Source organism: Natator depressus, chromosome 8 (genome assembly GCF_965152275.1).
Source record: "Natator depressus isolate rNatDep1 chromosome 8, rNatDep2.hap1, whole genome shotgun sequence".
NCBI classification, from domain to species: Eukaryota; Metazoa; Chordata; order Testudines; family Cheloniidae; genus Natator; species Natator depressus.
Genome location: NC_134241.1, coordinates 77755088 through 77772963, shown reverse-complemented (window position 1 = coordinate 77772963; position 17876 = coordinate 77755088). Strand labels below are relative to the sequence as shown.

General features: G+C 43.6%; 1 protein-coding gene across 1 annotated transcript; it reads right to left on the bottom strand.

Moving 5' to 3' along the window:
- Positions 1–7945: 7945 nt before the first annotated feature.
- On the bottom strand, positions 7946–15968 carry C8H1orf52 (chromosome 8 C1orf52 homolog). The gene is made up of 3 exons (XM_074961399.1): positions 15606–15968; positions 14303–14510; positions 7946–11441 (listed from the first exon to the last, which is right to left on the bottom strand). Exons 1-3 carry the CDS (start codon positions 15873–15875, stop codon positions 11365–11367), a joined length of 555 nt encoding a protein of 184 aa, XP_074817500.1. The 5' UTR covers positions 15876–15968; the 3' UTR covers positions 7946–11364.
- Positions 15969–17876: the final 1908 nt, after the last annotated feature.

Genomic DNA, 17876 nt, shown 5'->3' with positions numbered 1-17876 from the left:
TTAGCCTCTGGGCAAAGACTGGTGTATAGTAATTAATAATATTTGTTGAAGCCTATGCCTTCAATTAAGGTTATTATAGACTGTGTGCAACCCTGCCAAAATCCACCTGCCCAGCCACTGGCCATTGAACAAAAACATAGCACATCAATGGCAAATGCATCATGATTTCTGATTGTTTCTCTGGGCATAGGCCCATGCTCAGTTTTCAAGATGGCAACAACTGGGTTCAGATGGAAGTTAAGAAGAGGGATTGTTACTCCAAGAAATGCTGTTTATTTTGCTGTTGCTGTGAGACATTAACATTGTCACTTTCAGTGCTACAATTCTGAGCTGATTTTACCCTAGTGATAAGCAATTATAGACGTAAGGGGAAATCTACTGTTTTTAAGCTTTGGGTCCCTCACACTTATAATTCATCCTCCATTTTTGCTTTGAAGAAGTCCTTATATTGCCAGTCAGTTGAGGCAGAGTAAAGCCACAAGCTGGGACAAGACCGTAATGACTTATTACTAGAGTGCAGTAAAGAGAAGCAAAATAGGATTCTCGTTACTATTACTTGTTTACTGCTTATACTCTGACTTGGAACAACATACCAGACATGGTGAATGTTAGTTGAATGGACTGATCAGGAGGGGAGTGCACCGCAGCACTCTCACACTATCATGTACAATCTCTCAAATTCCTCTGCAGCTGGAATTTGGGATTTTCCACACATATCTCCCCTTCAGATGTCCTACTGCAGAACATAGTTGAGCCTCACTCTGCTAACATTAATATTGTGCTAGTCTCACTCGTGGTTAGATGGTGTGTGATGCTATGGAAATGCTGCAGAGACATACACAAAGCAACAGAAAGACAAACACAGCATTCAGAGTTTACACAACTTCCATCTCATCCCATTCTCAGGGCAAACGCCAAGGAGTCCTTTTCTAACCATCACCGTAAAGCCTCCACTTTCTGTTTGAAAAGCAATGTGCAGGCCCAGTCACAGCACTCCTCTGTTAGTAAATGAATTGTTCAGAGATGTACGCTTCCATTCTGAAAGGGCTTTTAGCCTATTCAGATGTGGTAAGCCCCCTTACTAGTATAGCTCTGATGATGTAAATTATTTATCTCAAGCATTTCTAAGATGTCTTCCATGGTGGTATATAAATTCCATGTCAATTGTTGCTGATTAAATATTTGCATATGAAATGGGAGATTTTTGAAGGATATTCACAAATTTGACCCGAAGAAGAATTTCTCTGTGTCCATCAGCAACAAGCACCTGGTTACGACAAATGAATCTCCCCACTCTGTCCCAAATGATGAGTTTTTCCCGCAAGCAGAAATCCACCTTTTGCAACAAACATCTATTCCTGGCAAAAGGAAGATTCACAATGAAAATGAAAACTGTGATTTGTCAGCCTGCCAAAACTGTATTTAAATAATACATTTGGGGTGGTGGGAGCTGTCCTCCGGAGGCTAAAAACTTTTAAAATTCTCCTTATTCCTTTACCAGAGGCATAACAAAGCTCCAGGCTCTAGCCATGATCCTGCAACACTTAAGCATGAGCTTAACTTGATGCACAAGAGGGGTCTCATTGACTTTGATGGAACTATGCATGTGCTAACTTCGTGCACGTGCATAAGTATTTGCAGGATCTAGTTCTGGGTCATTAGGATAATCATTCCCAATTTGCGGGTAGTGGGGGGAAAAGCTGCACTAAAGCTACCATATTCCTCAGTACTTAGACTCTCCCTAGTTCTCACTGCCTCCCATGCCCTGCATCAAGGATTACAACAACCTAATCAGTGGGTTGAAAGCATCTCCCAAAGCGAGGAGAACACACTAGCAACTTACAAAGAGCCTGAGGACAACATCTAATTTGCATAAAAGGGAGCCATTTCCAGCTGCCCTTCTCTTCAGCATGAAGGTGTAGCCTGCAGCGACGACAGTTCTCAGCATGCAACGCTCTTAGAACAACTAACCCACCAGTTAGAGCAGGGGAGGGCAAACTACAGCCCGTGGGCCAAATCCAGCCCACCTGGGCTTTCAATCCGGCTCGCAGGATTGCCAGCCCCATGGCGCAGCGGGGCTAAGGCAGGCTCCCTGCCCGCCCTGGCCCCGCGCTGCTCCCAGAAGCAGCTGACATCACATCTCTGCGGCCCCTGGGGAAAGAGGAGGGCAGAGGGCTCTGTGCACTGCTCTCACCTGCAGGCACTGCCCCCCACAGCTCCCATTGTCCGGGAACGGGAAACTGCGGCCAATGGGAGCTTCGGGGGTGGTACCCGTTGGTGAGGGCAGCGAACAGCGGAGCCGCCTGCCCCACTTCCAAAAGCCACTGCCGGATATGCTGGCCACTTCTGGGAGCGGCGCAGGACCAGGGAGTCTGCCTCAGCACCGCTGCACACCACTGTCACCCCGGAGCCACTTGAGGTAATCAGTGGCAGGCTGGAGCCCGCACGCCAAACCCTTCCTGCCACACCCTTCCCGCACCTCAACCCCCTGCCCTGAGCCCGCTCCCGCACTCCCCACCCCCTCCTGCACCCTAACCCCCTGCCCATAGCCCCTTCCTGCACACTGCACCCCTTCCCACACCCCGCACTCCCTCCCGCACCCCAATCCTCTGCCCCAGCCCTACGTTCATGGCCCTGCATACAATTTCCCCACCCAGAGGTGGCCCTCAGGCCAAAAAGTTTGCCCACCCCTGGGTTAGAGCATCAAATGGGTGTCTGTAGTCTCTGGAATGTGCCTAAGTACTAAAGAAGTGGTCAAGGCAGACTTATATTGCTTTAGGAGCCACATTTCACTCCAGACTACACTTCAGTCACCCTGGCCCAAAAGGGCACAATGACCACACATCCTCTTTTAAGCCTGCTTCTTTCACGACAAACACAGACTGGTGACTGTACTTGTTTTAAAAAAAATCCATGCTACATAATCAAGAAAAATAAGCAATTTTTCAAGAAGCCCTCAGTTTGGCAGCATTTTAAAATTGATCAACAGGTACCCAGACAGCAAGCTTCCCAATAACAATTGTTCTGGTTTATACAATTCAGGTATCGTTGTGGTCTTAAAGATAAAGAGAGCACTAATGGGAAAGTCCTATAGAAATTAATAGAGAAGGAGATTCCTGCTGTAGAATAAGATCTCCTTCTCCATTTCATTCTATAGTTTTTTAGAGTAATTTATATGGAATATTATTGAATTAATTCCTACTCATTCTTGTAGGACTTTCCCCTAAGGAAGTGGTAGTGGTGGTGGTGTGAGCGGGGGAACAAAGTAAATGGCCAGAAATACTCCCACCCCTAAATCCAACTGCTTTATTTAAGATGCTCAAGATAATTTCATGAATCATAAGTAACACTTTCAAGTACAGAGCAACCAGTGAAGAAGGTACTGTAACATCCACTACTAAAACTTCCATGGCAAACAACATAGTGCTATTCTCAGCACATCTGGTAAGGAGTTTTGGTTTGCTCCAGGGCATACTCAGCTTATGGTAACCTTTGCCCTTTAAGTAGCACTACACTAACTATTTTCTTTCTCATCCGTTTCACGACACTGAACCAGCCTGTGCAAAATTAAATCCTATTTAGTTGTTGAAGGTAAAAGCCTAAACACATGGCAGAGTTCAGTCCTACAGCATGGTACCTCCATTTCTTCTCATTGTACTACTGCAGGCACTTTGTGTTCTGAGGAGCAGAGTTCATCTTCAGTGCCTCTGAAGAGAACATAGACACAGTGCTGAAGAGAAAAGGGTTAGATTTTCATAGGCCTAGTGTCAGCTCTAATTGAACTGTGGCACCTAACTGCATTAAATCCTGTTATAAATCATCCCCAGTGCAGCAGCACCACAATGCCCAAAATACCTTGCACTTGCAAACTGCATTCTAAGGAAGTTTGGGTGCAGTGAATTGTATGTTGTACTACACAAATGCACTCGGAAATAAGGCAGCAGGCTGGCTTCTCTGCCAGACCGACATCAGGGAAGGTGCTGGAAATTTTTCTGAGGCTCACCATAACGCAACCTGAGCACGTAGGGCCTCATTCAGGCAATTGTAAGTATAAGTGGCTCCAACTCCATTTATTGGTTTACACTGATACAGTATGTGTTCCAATCCCACATGGAAGTCAGTGGAGTTGCATACACCCACATCAGGTCTCAATTTGGCCCCTAGTGTTAATTTAGTGATACATGGTTTCCAAACAATTAATAAGAAAGAAGTTTATTCTTGTTCATTCACCATCTTTAGCTACATGTTTCTGCTGATCTGTACCCATGTATTACTGCATTGAATTGCCATAGCTGAGCAGAGGGCTGGCAGTGAGTGTTTCACTGTTTCATCCAACTTGAGCATTGTTTTAGTTTTTCTTAATAAAGCGGAAGCCAGGGATCCCCTCCGTGGGCTAAAACAGGGATTAGATAAATGGAACTTTTCAAGGCAAATTATGCACTTGAGTTGACATTCCACAATGCTTTACATGGCAGAAATAAGATTTAGTGTGCTCTTGCCAAATCTAGACCAGTTTTCGTTACAGGATAATAAACAATTAATTTTGGGCTTTTTTCCCCCAAACTGGAAGCTTTGAAAGTCACTCTGTAAATTATCATAAAAGGCCCAATTTGTAAAGGTATTTAGGTGCAGATTTTCAAAAGTGCCAAGGAACTAGGCATCTAGATGCTTTCAAAAATGCCACTAGGAGCCAATCTGCATCTCCGTGGCCCAAACTGCATAAATTCAATCAATGGGACTATGATTTGACATACTTTTGGAACTTGTAGTGACTCAGTCATCTTTCTTCAGGAATCCATAATCAAATGCATATTTGTGAAGCACAAATTCGAATACTGATGTTAGAAATGGGATAGCACAGAGCTTTAAGGTCTCTCCTCTACTTTGTGTACTGTATTAAAAATAGGGAGTTGAATCACTTGTGTGTGTTTGTACTACAAAATTGAATGGCTGACCTACCACAGAATACTAAATATTTTTCTTAGACAGTTGTGTCTGACTTTTAACCTTACAGCTCCTGTTGAGAATAAAACCTGTTTGGATAACCTTGTTAGCCTCATTAATCTGTTGTTAGATCCTTCTAAATATTCATTGATTTTGTGGAGATTATAGTAACTCTGTCTGGAGGGAATTAAAAACAAATTGAAATTAAAAAAATTACAGTAGCTTTAAAGAGCTCATCAATCAGACAAAAGCTATACCACAGAAAACTTAACAGAATCAGAAGTTGTGGGCCACAACCTAGGAAACATCCGAGACAGATGCATGCCTTTTCCCAAGACACTCTGCTGAAATGGTAGGGTATTGGATTCATGGAAAATGAGTGTCTTTACAACAGCCATTTTGCGAGCATACTTAATTTAGACACCCACTAGTGGACTCTCCTTGGAAAAAAGTCTAGCACTTTAGAGCTACCGTCCCTTTAACTAGAGCATGAACTGATTCAGATTCATTACACCTTTCCATTTCTTCATCATCCTAATTATGTAGTGATATGCGTTCAGTGTCTTGCCTCATTTAAATTCTCTGAAAAAGTAAATTTTGTAAGATCAATACAGTATTTCATTCCTGCTTAAAAGCACACAGGAATCTGGGTTATTTACAACACCTATTGTTCTCTGTGCCATACAGACTGCCAAGAGAACATCTGTCAGCTGAATGCCAGCAGTACCTTTACAAAAAACCTCAATCTTCCTAATAATCCATCAACACTTTTATACACCTCATCCTTAGCAATCACCAAAGGTATAAGCAACTTAAAACAGCAGAACCTCTTCTGACTTTCTAAGAATTAGCACTGAAAATATAGTTTTAAAGATCAGTTTATCAATCCCCAACAGTTATTTGTGCATTTTCCCTAACTGACTGATAGTTTGAGTACAGCAGCAGATTATTCCAGTCCTATGATTACTATTCTCCCAGAGCAGAAACTTGAAGAAAGACACAGGATGTTAATAAACACCTAAAGAGGAGTTATTACTACTTAGTAGCAATTTAATATGGAAGCTTTTGGCCAACAGAGCCTACTTTGACCACCTGCACCCTACACCCCTTTCTGTTTGTAAAGGCTGGCTTGAGGAGCAACTCCTCCCCTTCCCCTTCAAACCAATAGCATCATGAAAAACAGTGCAACAAAAGCTTGCTCATGGATCAAGTCTGTTTCTCATTTATGCATGGAGACTTTAGTCTGATCCATCCAGACCACAGAATTATCCTGCAGAATTCACATAGCTAGTCTGCTACTACTGTAAATTCTATAGTTTAAGGAGCTGATGGAAGACATGGGCTAAGGAAAGAGAAATCTTTATTAAAAAACAGACTTTTCAAGAAAGCTTCCACTCGGGGGGGTGAGGGGGAGAAATCACAATGGTAAAATAGTGGCTTGAGGCTCCTTACAATCAAGTGCTATGAAATCTACTGATTAAAGGCAAAAATAAGAGTCAATAATTAATTACTAATAAATATCTATTAATTATTATTATTATTATTTATTATTAAGCATTCCTTTTAAGATAAGCAACACAGAAGATACAAAGCGATGCTGAAACTAAATTGTGTTAGAAGTGTCTGAACCCAGCTACTATACATAGGATATTGCACGATGCTAGCCACAGACTTCACATAACCAACACTTATGCCTTGATCAAACAAGTCCCTTTTGAGCATAAAAACTACGGCACCAGATTCTTGATGTCCAACTATCAAACTGGCTTTTCCAGAGATCATCACAGAAGTTAAAACTGAGAGCTCAAAAAACTTCTTTCAGCTTGTTTCTAAATTACCCAAGGAACAACTCTGCAAAGAGTTTCAAGATCCTACAAGCATTTCTTTTCTAGCCCCAAAAGAGCAACCAATCCCTCTTATCATCTAACCGAGTTCCTCAAAGCACCTCATGTGCTGGGGAAATTACTTAATTTAACAAAGCTGGACCCAGGCCTACTTCCCTTGTGGACAGATTCTTTGATTATCTTTTCGCTAAGGGCCTACAGTTGTGATATTTACTCAGGTAGAGAATAGTAACCCTCGCCGGATAACTGCTGGATAACCCAACACAATGCCCCATATCTCTCTCTATTAATTCAGTTACTCCATGCCTGTTTCATAACTCATCTAAAGACAGCTAGCTAGACTAGGCGCTGACATTGGAAGGTACAGTTTTACAAAGGAGATAAGCAGCTAGTGCTTGCTCACCTGATGGATAACAGTCCAGTAAAATATAGAGAGCTTAGACATCTAGCTAAAGCTAGTGTGAAAAACCAGATACCAATTTAGCACTCCTAGTGACTGAGAAAACAGCTTCCAATAAAAATTGGGAAACATCCACGACCCTTATAACTGAAGATAGTCTTAGGATGACAGAATACAGAGGGGCTTCATTCATAGACAACTCCTTATCATCATCTTCCCCACCCGTGTTAGAACTTTATTCCCAGGATTCTTGCCTATTTCACAGCTGTCCCTGCCAAAATCCCATTGTAAGATATCTTGAGGAATAGACTATTTATTCATGCTCACCTGAACATTTCCTTTCTTCAGACAAGACAGGAACAGCCTTTCCTTGTTATTTTTATGAGGAAGGTTATGGATATCAAGATATCTGAAAAAAGAAAAGGAGTACTTGTGGCACCTTAGAGACTAACCAATTTATTTGAGCATAAGCTTTCGTGAGCTACAGCTCACTTCATCGGATGCATACTGTGGAAACTGCAGAAGACATTATATACACAGAGATGTCTTCTGCAGTTTCCACAGTATGCATCCGATGAAGTGAGCTGTAGCTCACGAAAGCTTATGCTCAAATAAATTGGTTAGATGTCTTCTGCAGTTTCCACAGTATGCATCCGATGAAGTGAGCTATAGCTCACGAAAGCTTATGCTCAAATAAATTGGTTAGTCTCTAAGGTGCCACAAGTACTCCTTTTCTTTTTGCGAATACAGACTAACACGGCTGTTACTCTGAAAGATATCTGAAGTAATAAAAAAGAAAATTGGTTCCTGTGCCCTGTGGCTCTTTAACAGCTGGAACATATTTCTGAGATAGTGACTGACAGATGTGGTTCTACCTTCAAACTGCTAGGAGGCTAAAGTGCCAGTGTAGGATCAGGGGACCTGGCAATGCATAATAATGTTAATACCTAGCTCTTATATAGAACTTTTTATCACTGGATATCAACAGTCTTTGCAAAGGAGGTCAGTATAATTCATCTCCATTATCCTCTATCACAGATGGAGAAACTGAAGTAGAAAGAGGTGAAGTGACTTGCCCAAGATCAACCAGCAGGCCCAGGATATGGTATAATGGGTAGAGCACTCAGCTGGCACTTGAGTTCTGGGCTGTATTCTCAGCTCTGCTACTGGTTGCTGTGTAAGCTTGGGAAAGTCACTTCACTGATCTGTGCCTCAGTTTGCCCATCTGTAAAATAGGGATAATGATATTGACCTTCATTGTAAAGCACTTTCTGATCTATTGATGAAATGTGCTATATAAGACCTAGGCATTATTATTACAAATCAAAAGATGAAAAGTGATACATGCTAAATATTAGTTATCCCTTCTGACTTGAGTCCTTAGCCAATATTGGGGAGGAGGGCAGGTTGTTTCTCTTAGGAAGAGAAATTGACAATAGAGTCAGATATTTCTTTGCTGCCATCTTGTTTATTTACAAAGAATATACAAAATCCTATTTCTCTGAAAATGGTAGGAATCAAACAACAAGAGGCAATTTATCTGCTCACAGTTCCAAGCCTCTTTCTAGCCAGCCGCCTTCCCAAAAAGTTCTTCCTCTTAGCTTTCTCACAGGGCTATGTTCTAGTGCTTCTCTTGCTGGCTGCTTCTGCCCACAGACACACTCCGCCACCAATCAATACTAAGCCTCCTACATTTGCAGTCAGCCCCTAGCAACACACAGAGCTCAATTTCTGACTGGCTGCAGCCTTGCATGTGGTCTGTGTTTTGAGTAGTGCTTCTGTTGTTTCAGCTATCTTACTCTAAAAGTTGCTTCCTATATTTATCCTGAATAGACAGCTATCATGCACCAGCTTCAACAAGGTTTCACCCAACCTCCAACATAGCACTATTATTAATTAACCCCTGTTCCAGGTTAGACATGCTTCCTGCCACTAACAGCCAAACAGGTTGGAAGCTGTTAGTTTCAATAAGGCTGGATATTATCCATATCATTATGCTCTCTGAGTTCCAAGGCCAAACAGGAGTCACTGGTAAGTACCATCATCACATGCTGATCCTTGCCCAAGTTGCTACTAGGGTAATGAAGCAAATAATATGAAGACAAAAGCCTCTTTGTCATGCCACCACTGCAGACATGGATCTATTGCCAGTGTCCCTGGCTTTAAACTACAGCTATGGAATTGTTTCAGCTATTTCAGGCAGCAGCCAAAGATATCATTACAGGATCCAAACATTAGTCAATCCCTTGAACCACTTCACCTGTGAGATTTGAGCAGGTTGAATCTCTCTAGTATAAAAAATCAGCTCATCTTGGCTAACCTCGGGATATTCTCTGCATTTACTGGGATCTGGTAATTAAGGCAGAATTTCCAAAGCCTCCTTGTTAGATCAGCTAGCACCCAGGAGAGGGGGTCCTGCATCTTGCTAACTAGACCACAGGGAGCAGAATAGCACACCCACAAAACTGACCTATTTGATTTCATGGCTGAAGAGAATCTCAGTATCACTCTTCCAATCCAGCTATCGCTATACTTGTAACCAAAACTGAAGTTCCTCCTTGACCTGGATTTAAGGATTCTTCATAACACATCCTTTGAAGAATAACACCCCCAACTCCAGTGATCCTGAGGACGAAGAGAGAAGATTGGGTCTAGCCTGATCATTCACAGACACCAGCTTCAGTTTAACACATTTGTAAAATTAATAGGCTCAAAAACATAATGCTTAATGAGACCACCTAATCTCATGAACAAAGAGTACCCAGAGTCAGGCTAAGTAATCTGTATCTACCTGTGTGTTGACAGAAGTACTATGTCAGTTACAGTCATAGCAGTCTTCGCTATGGTGTACGAGTATTGTGTTGCAGATGCCCTCTTTTTGAATTAAACAAAAAGCTGAATTTCTTCCCGTGTGTGATTATTAAAACTAGGAGCAATTTCACACTATGGGGGGCTGGTCACAATTAGGTATTTACATTCTAATTTCAAATGGCTGCAGCATTCCACAGTTCCTAAACTGTCACAATGTGTGGGCTATGCCCCGTGAAATCACTGTCCCACTCCTACCATTGAACCTGACTCATTTCTGATTGTGTGATTAGGTCTTAGGTACCATTTATTCTCAGATATGCGTAAAGCCCTCTGAAAAGATGTGAATCAGGAGGGCATATTGCTTGACTAGATTCTGCAATGGGAGCAATAAAAAGACCCAAATTGCTTGCTTGCTGCAGACCTCCTCCATTTCTGGTTGTGTATAAAATTCACCTGAACTTCATATTGTTATTTTGTACTGAAGGGGATGTATTTGACAATAACCATTGTGTGCTGAAGTTGAGCCATGACAACTTTTGTTTTTAGCATGCATGTCAGTTTTGTTCTCCACTTTGAGAATACATAAACTGATCCCATTCTGCAATATTGACAATTTTCCTCACATCATTTAACCTCATGAGCCATTGCTGCAGGCAACAACGTAGTGGTATCCAGCATAGATTTCAAAGCAAACTCACTTTTCAAGTACATTTTTGAAGATCAGTGTCCTAAATGAAGCGGTAACTCTCAATTTATTACACATCAAACGGTGAAGAATCTGTCAAGCATCTCTAACATACTGCTAAAACACACACAGTATAGAATTTGTCCATTACATTGCATATTAAACAGCTAAGCTATATACATTTTCACAGGTAGTTTTAATTTCAGGTGACCTACATATTTACACTCTTTACATATATTTCAAAACAGCATTGATTAAACATGTACCACAGTATGTTACTTAAAACAACATCTTAAAAAATATGTTCCTTTATAAAAGGTTTTTAGCACAATGGCAGGTCAGCTGAGAAAAGCTCACATCACAAGTTTGTGGATAAAGAGAATACCACAAAACCCTATAACCTGTACGAGCACAAATATTCATCACAATACTTTAATAGATTGTGTTTTAAATAAATTGATTACATGGACTTAATTTTTGTTCAGTGGATACAAGTTTTATCACAATACTGATCCACGAACTCTTGTGCTTTCCAAGTGGCAAATATTCTATGGAAATAAAAAAATCTCTAAACAACATATGATATAAGTTTGGTGAAAGTATATTTGTTTCCCATTTCAGCAGAGGAATCAAAGTTCACGACGTGTCCATAGGGGGCCAAATGCAGTTCATCCTGCTTATTACTTCTTCCTCTTAGTCTCTTCTCCAGTGTCTAGTTTGCGTTTCTTAGCAGAAGCTGGTTCATCTTTTTCTTCATCTGTAAATAAAAGAATTAACGCAAGTACAATATGTGAACTCAAGCTGGAAAGTTAGATGTGTTGTCACATACCCTAGCCTCTCACCAAACCAACTTATTTTGTCCCACTTCTGAAGATCTGTTGGAATCACACACACTAGGACTGGCTGATAACATCCTCACTCTTGGAATGGACCAAAGTGATAGTAGGAAAGATTTATTATGGTAGTGACTAGGGGCCAATCATGCTAGGCATTGTACAAACAGAAGGAGATAGTTCCTGCCCCAAAGATCTAACGATTTAAATAAGACAAGACAGACCAAGGATAGGAAGAGAAATATTACATTCAAGCAGAGAGTGACGGTCTGCAAAGGTCATGTTTGTTGTACAATTTCTTTTTAATCTTTGGGTGGGATTTTGTTAGGAGGGGACACAAAGGAAGGAGAACAGGACAGTGGTGAAGAGGGAAGGAAGAAAGGGAGCATGCAGGGCAGGCAAAACAAAGAGTAGGAGGAAAAGGGAGCAGGAACAAACAGCCAATCAACACATGGGAGAGAATATTCAGAGTTTCAGAGTAACAGCCGTGTTAGTCTGTATTTGCAAAAAGAAAAGGAGTACTTGTGGCACCTTAGAGACTAACCAATAGAAAGCAGTTGGATGCAATCCTCAGATGATCGTGCTCCCTTTGTCAATCAAGCTCTCAATGAGCAAGCCTAAGTACCTGATGTCAGAGACAATACTGGATGTTTCATAAGAAACATTTTCTACTTTTAGCTCTGTTCTTTACAGCTTGTCTTGAGTTATTCTCACACACAAGCACATTTAATACATAGTTGACAAAAACGAACATTCAATGACATATATGGCCAATTCTTCCAACCTACGGTATCAAGATGTTTAGGTGCATGTATTATAGATGCTCTTCAAAAAAAAAAAAAAACAAAAAAAACTTTCATTTACATAGCTCCTTTTATCCTGAAGTACTTTGCAAACATCATAAATACAAATAACCTGGTCTACCACTGAAATACAGCTACTTCTGGGTTGAAACACAGCCGTAGTTCTCATAACTAAATTTTCTTTTAAAGTTTTGAATGTAAAACCTGTCTGAAATTGTTAAGAGTAAAAAAAAAAAAAAAGCTACGGACTGAACACTAAAAATATTCTGCAGACCCTGCCATTACTTCTTCATTGGAGGTAGGGGCTGGATTCATTTTGCTGATGTGATGAGGAGTGGAGCAGAGCATTACAGTGCCAGCTTCAATTCATGCCAGGAAAGACATGACGCACACTGAGCTAATACTATGGATCTAACCTTGCCGCTGAACCACAGACAACATAATTTTGTGAAGAGAGGAAGAAAATAAGGCAGCCAGATAGTATTGCTCTGGCTTAGAGAGGTACGAGAGGAGGAAGAACAGCAGGCCACCAGTGGCCTTCTCCCAAAGATCTCTACAGCGGAGCCTGGTGACATGCACCACCTTATTTGTATTTTGTATTATCATCTCTCTCTCCAGCACAGGAAGCAGCACTCAGCAAATCTACTTTTTATTCACATTCATGTTAAGCTTAGCACATATGTGACTGTGGAAAGCACGGCCATATTATGTCATGACTACATGGAGAAGAAAGAGCAATCAAAGAAACATTTAATGTAGGAACTGAACTTACTCTTGTTTCATTAAAGCAGATAGTACATTTTTAATGACTTAATAATTATAGGGCGGGCCTTGAACTATGAGGCCATCAATGGTTTCAAGCTTTGATTTATGAAGTTTGGATGCTTTAACTTTATATGGCATCTATCCTATGAGCATCTTAACCCTTTATAATCAGGTATATATTGCATTATTATTATTTCATCCCTTTTTCCAAGTTAAAAGTTCAATATAACAAAACCAAATGTTTGACAAAAGAGAAGCTTCAAACAGGATTTTAGAACAGCAGAATATGAGCAAGAGTACACTTAACGACCACAAGAGCAAGAGAGACAATTAATGTAACTAAGCTCCCTGGGACTGCATTCTGAAACAACCTATAAATTAGCTCTATAGCACATGGTTGCTTGGAAAATGGTTTATTTGTCCCTTTCTGGTGAGTTTCTGAACACCGGCTTAGAAAACAAATTAAAATCATTATGATTTTCATCCTAATAAGAGGAAATTTTATAACAGGATTTTATACATAATCCTTCTAGAACCACTGGTATAGGACTAACTTACTATATATTAGATATTGCCTGTTTTGGAGGAGGGGAAAGAAGGAAACCCAGGAAGACCAAACTAAAAGCAGATCACATAATACACACCCAAAAAGAACCATCTCTTTTTACTTTTCAGACCCTTCTAGGATTGCCAGGAGTCCGGTTTTCGACCAAAACACCTAGTCAAAAAGGGACCCTGGAGGCTCCAGTCAGCACTGCCGGCCTGGCCGCTAAAAGTCCAGTTGATTGCAGCGGCCAGCTCCTGGAAGTGGCCAGCATGTCCCTCCAGCTCCCAAGCGCAGGGGCAGCCAGAGGGCTTTGTGCACTGCCTCTGCCTGCCCTGGACCTAGGAACCAGAGGGACATGTTGCTGCTTCTGGGAGCAGCCTGAGGTAAGTGCTGCCACCCCAACCCCTTGCCCCAGCCCTGAGCCCCCTCCCACACCCAAACTCCCTCCCAGAGCCTGCACCCCAACCCCAGTCCTGAGCCCCCTCCAGCACCCCAATCCCCTGCTGCAGCTTGGTGAAAATGAGCCAGTGAGTGAGGGTGGGGGAGAGCAAGCAATGGAGGGAAGGGGGATGAAGTGAGCCCAGGGCAGAACGTCTGGCAGGACAAGGGTGTTTAGTTTTCTGCAATCAGAAAGTTGGCTAATCCTTCAACAGATTGGATAATTACCCACCTGATTCTGAAGGCTCGTGCTCCTCTTCTGGTAAAAAGTTAACTTTGTTTGTTTGCTGTGGAGCATCATCACCATTGTCCTCATATATGTTAGACCATTTTATTGCCATATCAAGCTCAGGAGGTGGTGGCGGCTTCTTTTCCTTAATACTGTAAATCTCAGGTGGTGGTACTGCATTAGTCTTCCACACTTTGAATTCCTTAGGAGGCTGTTGAAGAGACCACCACCGTTTACAACAATGCATTGCAACAAAGCAAAGTGGAGCAGAAAGCGAGAGCTTCATATTATGTCATCAAATCAAAGGAGATCTGATCTCTTGATTACCAAAACAGTCACCCGAGGGGCCCTGGTGAGACTAAACAAGAAAGAGCCTTTCCCCTAAAACAACAAAGGGGAAAACCAGAAAACTAAACGCCATGCCCCCAGCCCAAAGAAAATAGCAAAGATTCAACAAACTCTGTGGGGAGAAGCCTGAATTAGAGCCCTATGTGGGACTATTTTTTAACCCCGCTCCGTAATAGTCACTCCTACTGCTACCCAATCTGGCTGTAGGGCTCTACCCTGACGTTCCTCCCTATCAGGAAGAGAGGCTGGCCATCTCACCAGGGTGCTGTTCCAGGGCCTTGCTCAAGGGCAGTGATTTCTCAACCTGCAGCCTGCATGCAGCCCAATTAGCAGATAGCTGGGGCCCAGCTGTGTGCTAAAAAAAAATTCAAATTTTGCTGATCTGGTCTGAAAGCGGGTGGGGAAACTGAGGGGGAGACAGTGTCTGGCAGCCTAATGGAGCACTACTACCAGCAGAGGGCTCGTGAGTGCCGCAGGGGGGCAGGGTGCAGAAGAGTGGGTCTCTGGGCAGGGTTGTGGGGATGGGGGGCACCTCCAGGTTTTAAGCTACCCTCCCTTCTGTAGAGGGGTCTCTGGGCTGGGGGTGCTGGGCACAGGGGAATGTGGGGGGTTACTGGGCAGCGTGGGGGGGGGTTGGTTCTCGACCTAGGGCCCACAAGGATAAATAGGTTGAGAACCACTGCTGAAGAGGATCACCGTGTCTTTAAGTAGCGGGAGTCTGATAACTCTGGACCACCCCATCGCCCCTTGGCTCCTAGGGGGCGGGAGAGTCTCCGCTCAGCTGTTCGCAGTGCCCTGGGGCTCACTGTGGTGCCACTCGGGCTCACCGCGCCCAGCAGCTCAGGGCCGGGAGGGCCGCGGGCAGGGCAGGGCAGGGCTTGACCCGAGAGCCTCGCCGCTGGGGGCGGCCGCGCGCGTTACCCCGGAGCCCCCACACGGAGCCGTCCCCGGGCCTCACCTCCTCGGGCGCCCGCACGACCCGACGCTCCCAGTCGATCTGCTTGTTGAGCGGGTTATAGAGGAAGGATGGCGGCCGGGACACGTTCCGGAACAGCTCGTCGGGCCCGGGCAGCCGCGGCTTCCGGCCCGGGCTAACGCCGGCCGCCTCCCCAGCCGCCTCTCCCCCAGCGGCGAGCGGCTCCTCGCTTTCGGCGTCCGAGCTGGAGCTGCTGCTGTCGCTGCCGTAGGCCGCGAAGTAGCCGAGCGGATCCTTCCCCTCCGCCGCCATGGCGGGGCTGGCACTGGGGACACCCCGCCGGCCGCGGAAACCCGGCCTGGAACCAAAGGTTCCGGGAGCGAGAGAGGCCGGCGGAGCCAGGCTCCCTCCCGCGGCCGCCCGCCAGGAGTGCCGCCCTCCCCGAGGTAGCTGCCCCGCAGTCCCCCGAGCAGCGGCTCCCTCCCACACCGGGGTCCCGCTGCCCGCGAGGGGGCGAGCACCCCGGCGGTGCTCTGCCCCGGCCCGGAAGCTGAGGGAGGAGGGGCCAGGCCCTGAAGAGGCCGGAGCTGGGCAGCCCCAGGGAGCGGAGAGCTCAGCACGCGGGAGGGCGGGGACTGTTTGGCGATCGGATGGGGGAACATGCGGGCGCGGCACAAGAAGATGCCGGTCGGGTACAGGTGGCCCTGCCCCATCGTTTTCCTCATCATAGTAACAAAACAGCGAAGAGGACATTGAAAGACACGGCTAGAAAACCGATTGAAAACGGATCAAAGGAAATGTGCTTTCCACACCACTCTTCATTAACCTGTAGGACTCATTAAAGAGGCGTAGTAGATATTTAAGTTGATGAGAACATGCGCAAGTAAGAGTAGGGATAGACCCCTCAGGGGGTCATGAGCTTATTATCTAAGGGTAGGGGTCAAAAGCTGTCAGCTTGCATCCCAAACCCCACTTTGCATCCAGCATTTATAATGGTGTTAAATATATAAAAAAGTGTTTTTAATTTATAAGGGGGGAGGGGTCACACTCAGAGGCTTGCTGTGTGAAAGGGTCACCAGTACAAAAGTTTGAGAACCACTGCTTTAAAACATGCTAAACCGGTCACCTCTGTAGGAACTTAAGCTTTAACCCAACCACTTAGCCTGTGTTAAAATATACGATGCTTTCTCTACACTAAACTTTTCAAACATGTTCTAATATGTTGTTTGAAAAGTCATGTAGATAAGGCCAGTGCTGCCTTTTTTAAATTCTACCTAGTTAACACCCTTAACACCTAGTTTAACAATTACTATCACATTAGTTGAGGGGGATTAAACACCTAGGTTATATAACCAGCTAACTCCACTGTAGAGATATTAACTGTGTTTACCCTAATATTAAGGGGTGTATCAAAATCATTTTAGGTAATTGTTTTAAAAATAACATTATCCCTTGCCTAGACCCACAGACTTGGGTCAGAAGCTCTCCATCCTCCGACCTTTTCCAGGTTTTAGAGTAGCAGCCCTGTTAGTCTATATCCACAAAAAGAAAAGGAGTACTTGTGGTACCTTAGAGAATAACAAAGGTATTTGAACATAAGCTTTCTGATGAAGTGAGCTGTAGCTCACCAAAGCTTATGCTCAAATAAATTTGTTTGTCTCTAAGGTGCCACAAGTACTCCTTTTCTTTCTACCTTTTCTATTTTAAAGATGTGTGTTCTTCCCCAGGTGAGTATAATTCTACCTTAGCCAACAGGGTCTGGCTCAACACAGCACCTTCTATAGATCAGTCAGGAAACTTGAAGCATGAAGCCTGATTTAAATCCTTGTACCCACCCACCCCGTCCCTCCCCAAACACAGCAGATGAGGGAAGATAGTTCTATCATTCTGCCAATGGAGAGATGATCAGTATGCATTTTTTTTTTTTTTAAAGCTCATGCTATTGGAGATTAGGTTAGAAATTACACATTGGAGTCTCTCCAACCTAGGAAGAGTTCCATGGAATGCTCAAGCCTCGAGGATGGGCACTCAAAAGAATCAGGAGTTGTGAAGTGGACAAGTTAGGGGAGTACTCCTCAACAAGCACACCTCTTCCTTAACAGTCTCCAGAGTTCAATGCCATGGAATTGTTGTAAATTAGCGTGTTGCAATCATCTATATCTATAGCCTCAGTTTGAGCAGCTCAGACCAGAGATGTTTTGTTTTAATATGACAGAAGCCACAAAGAAAGGTAATGGGGAGGGTGTGGAGGAGAGACGCAAGCAATTATGCAAAAAAAAAAAAAAAAAAAAAAAAATTATTTCAACCGTTTGT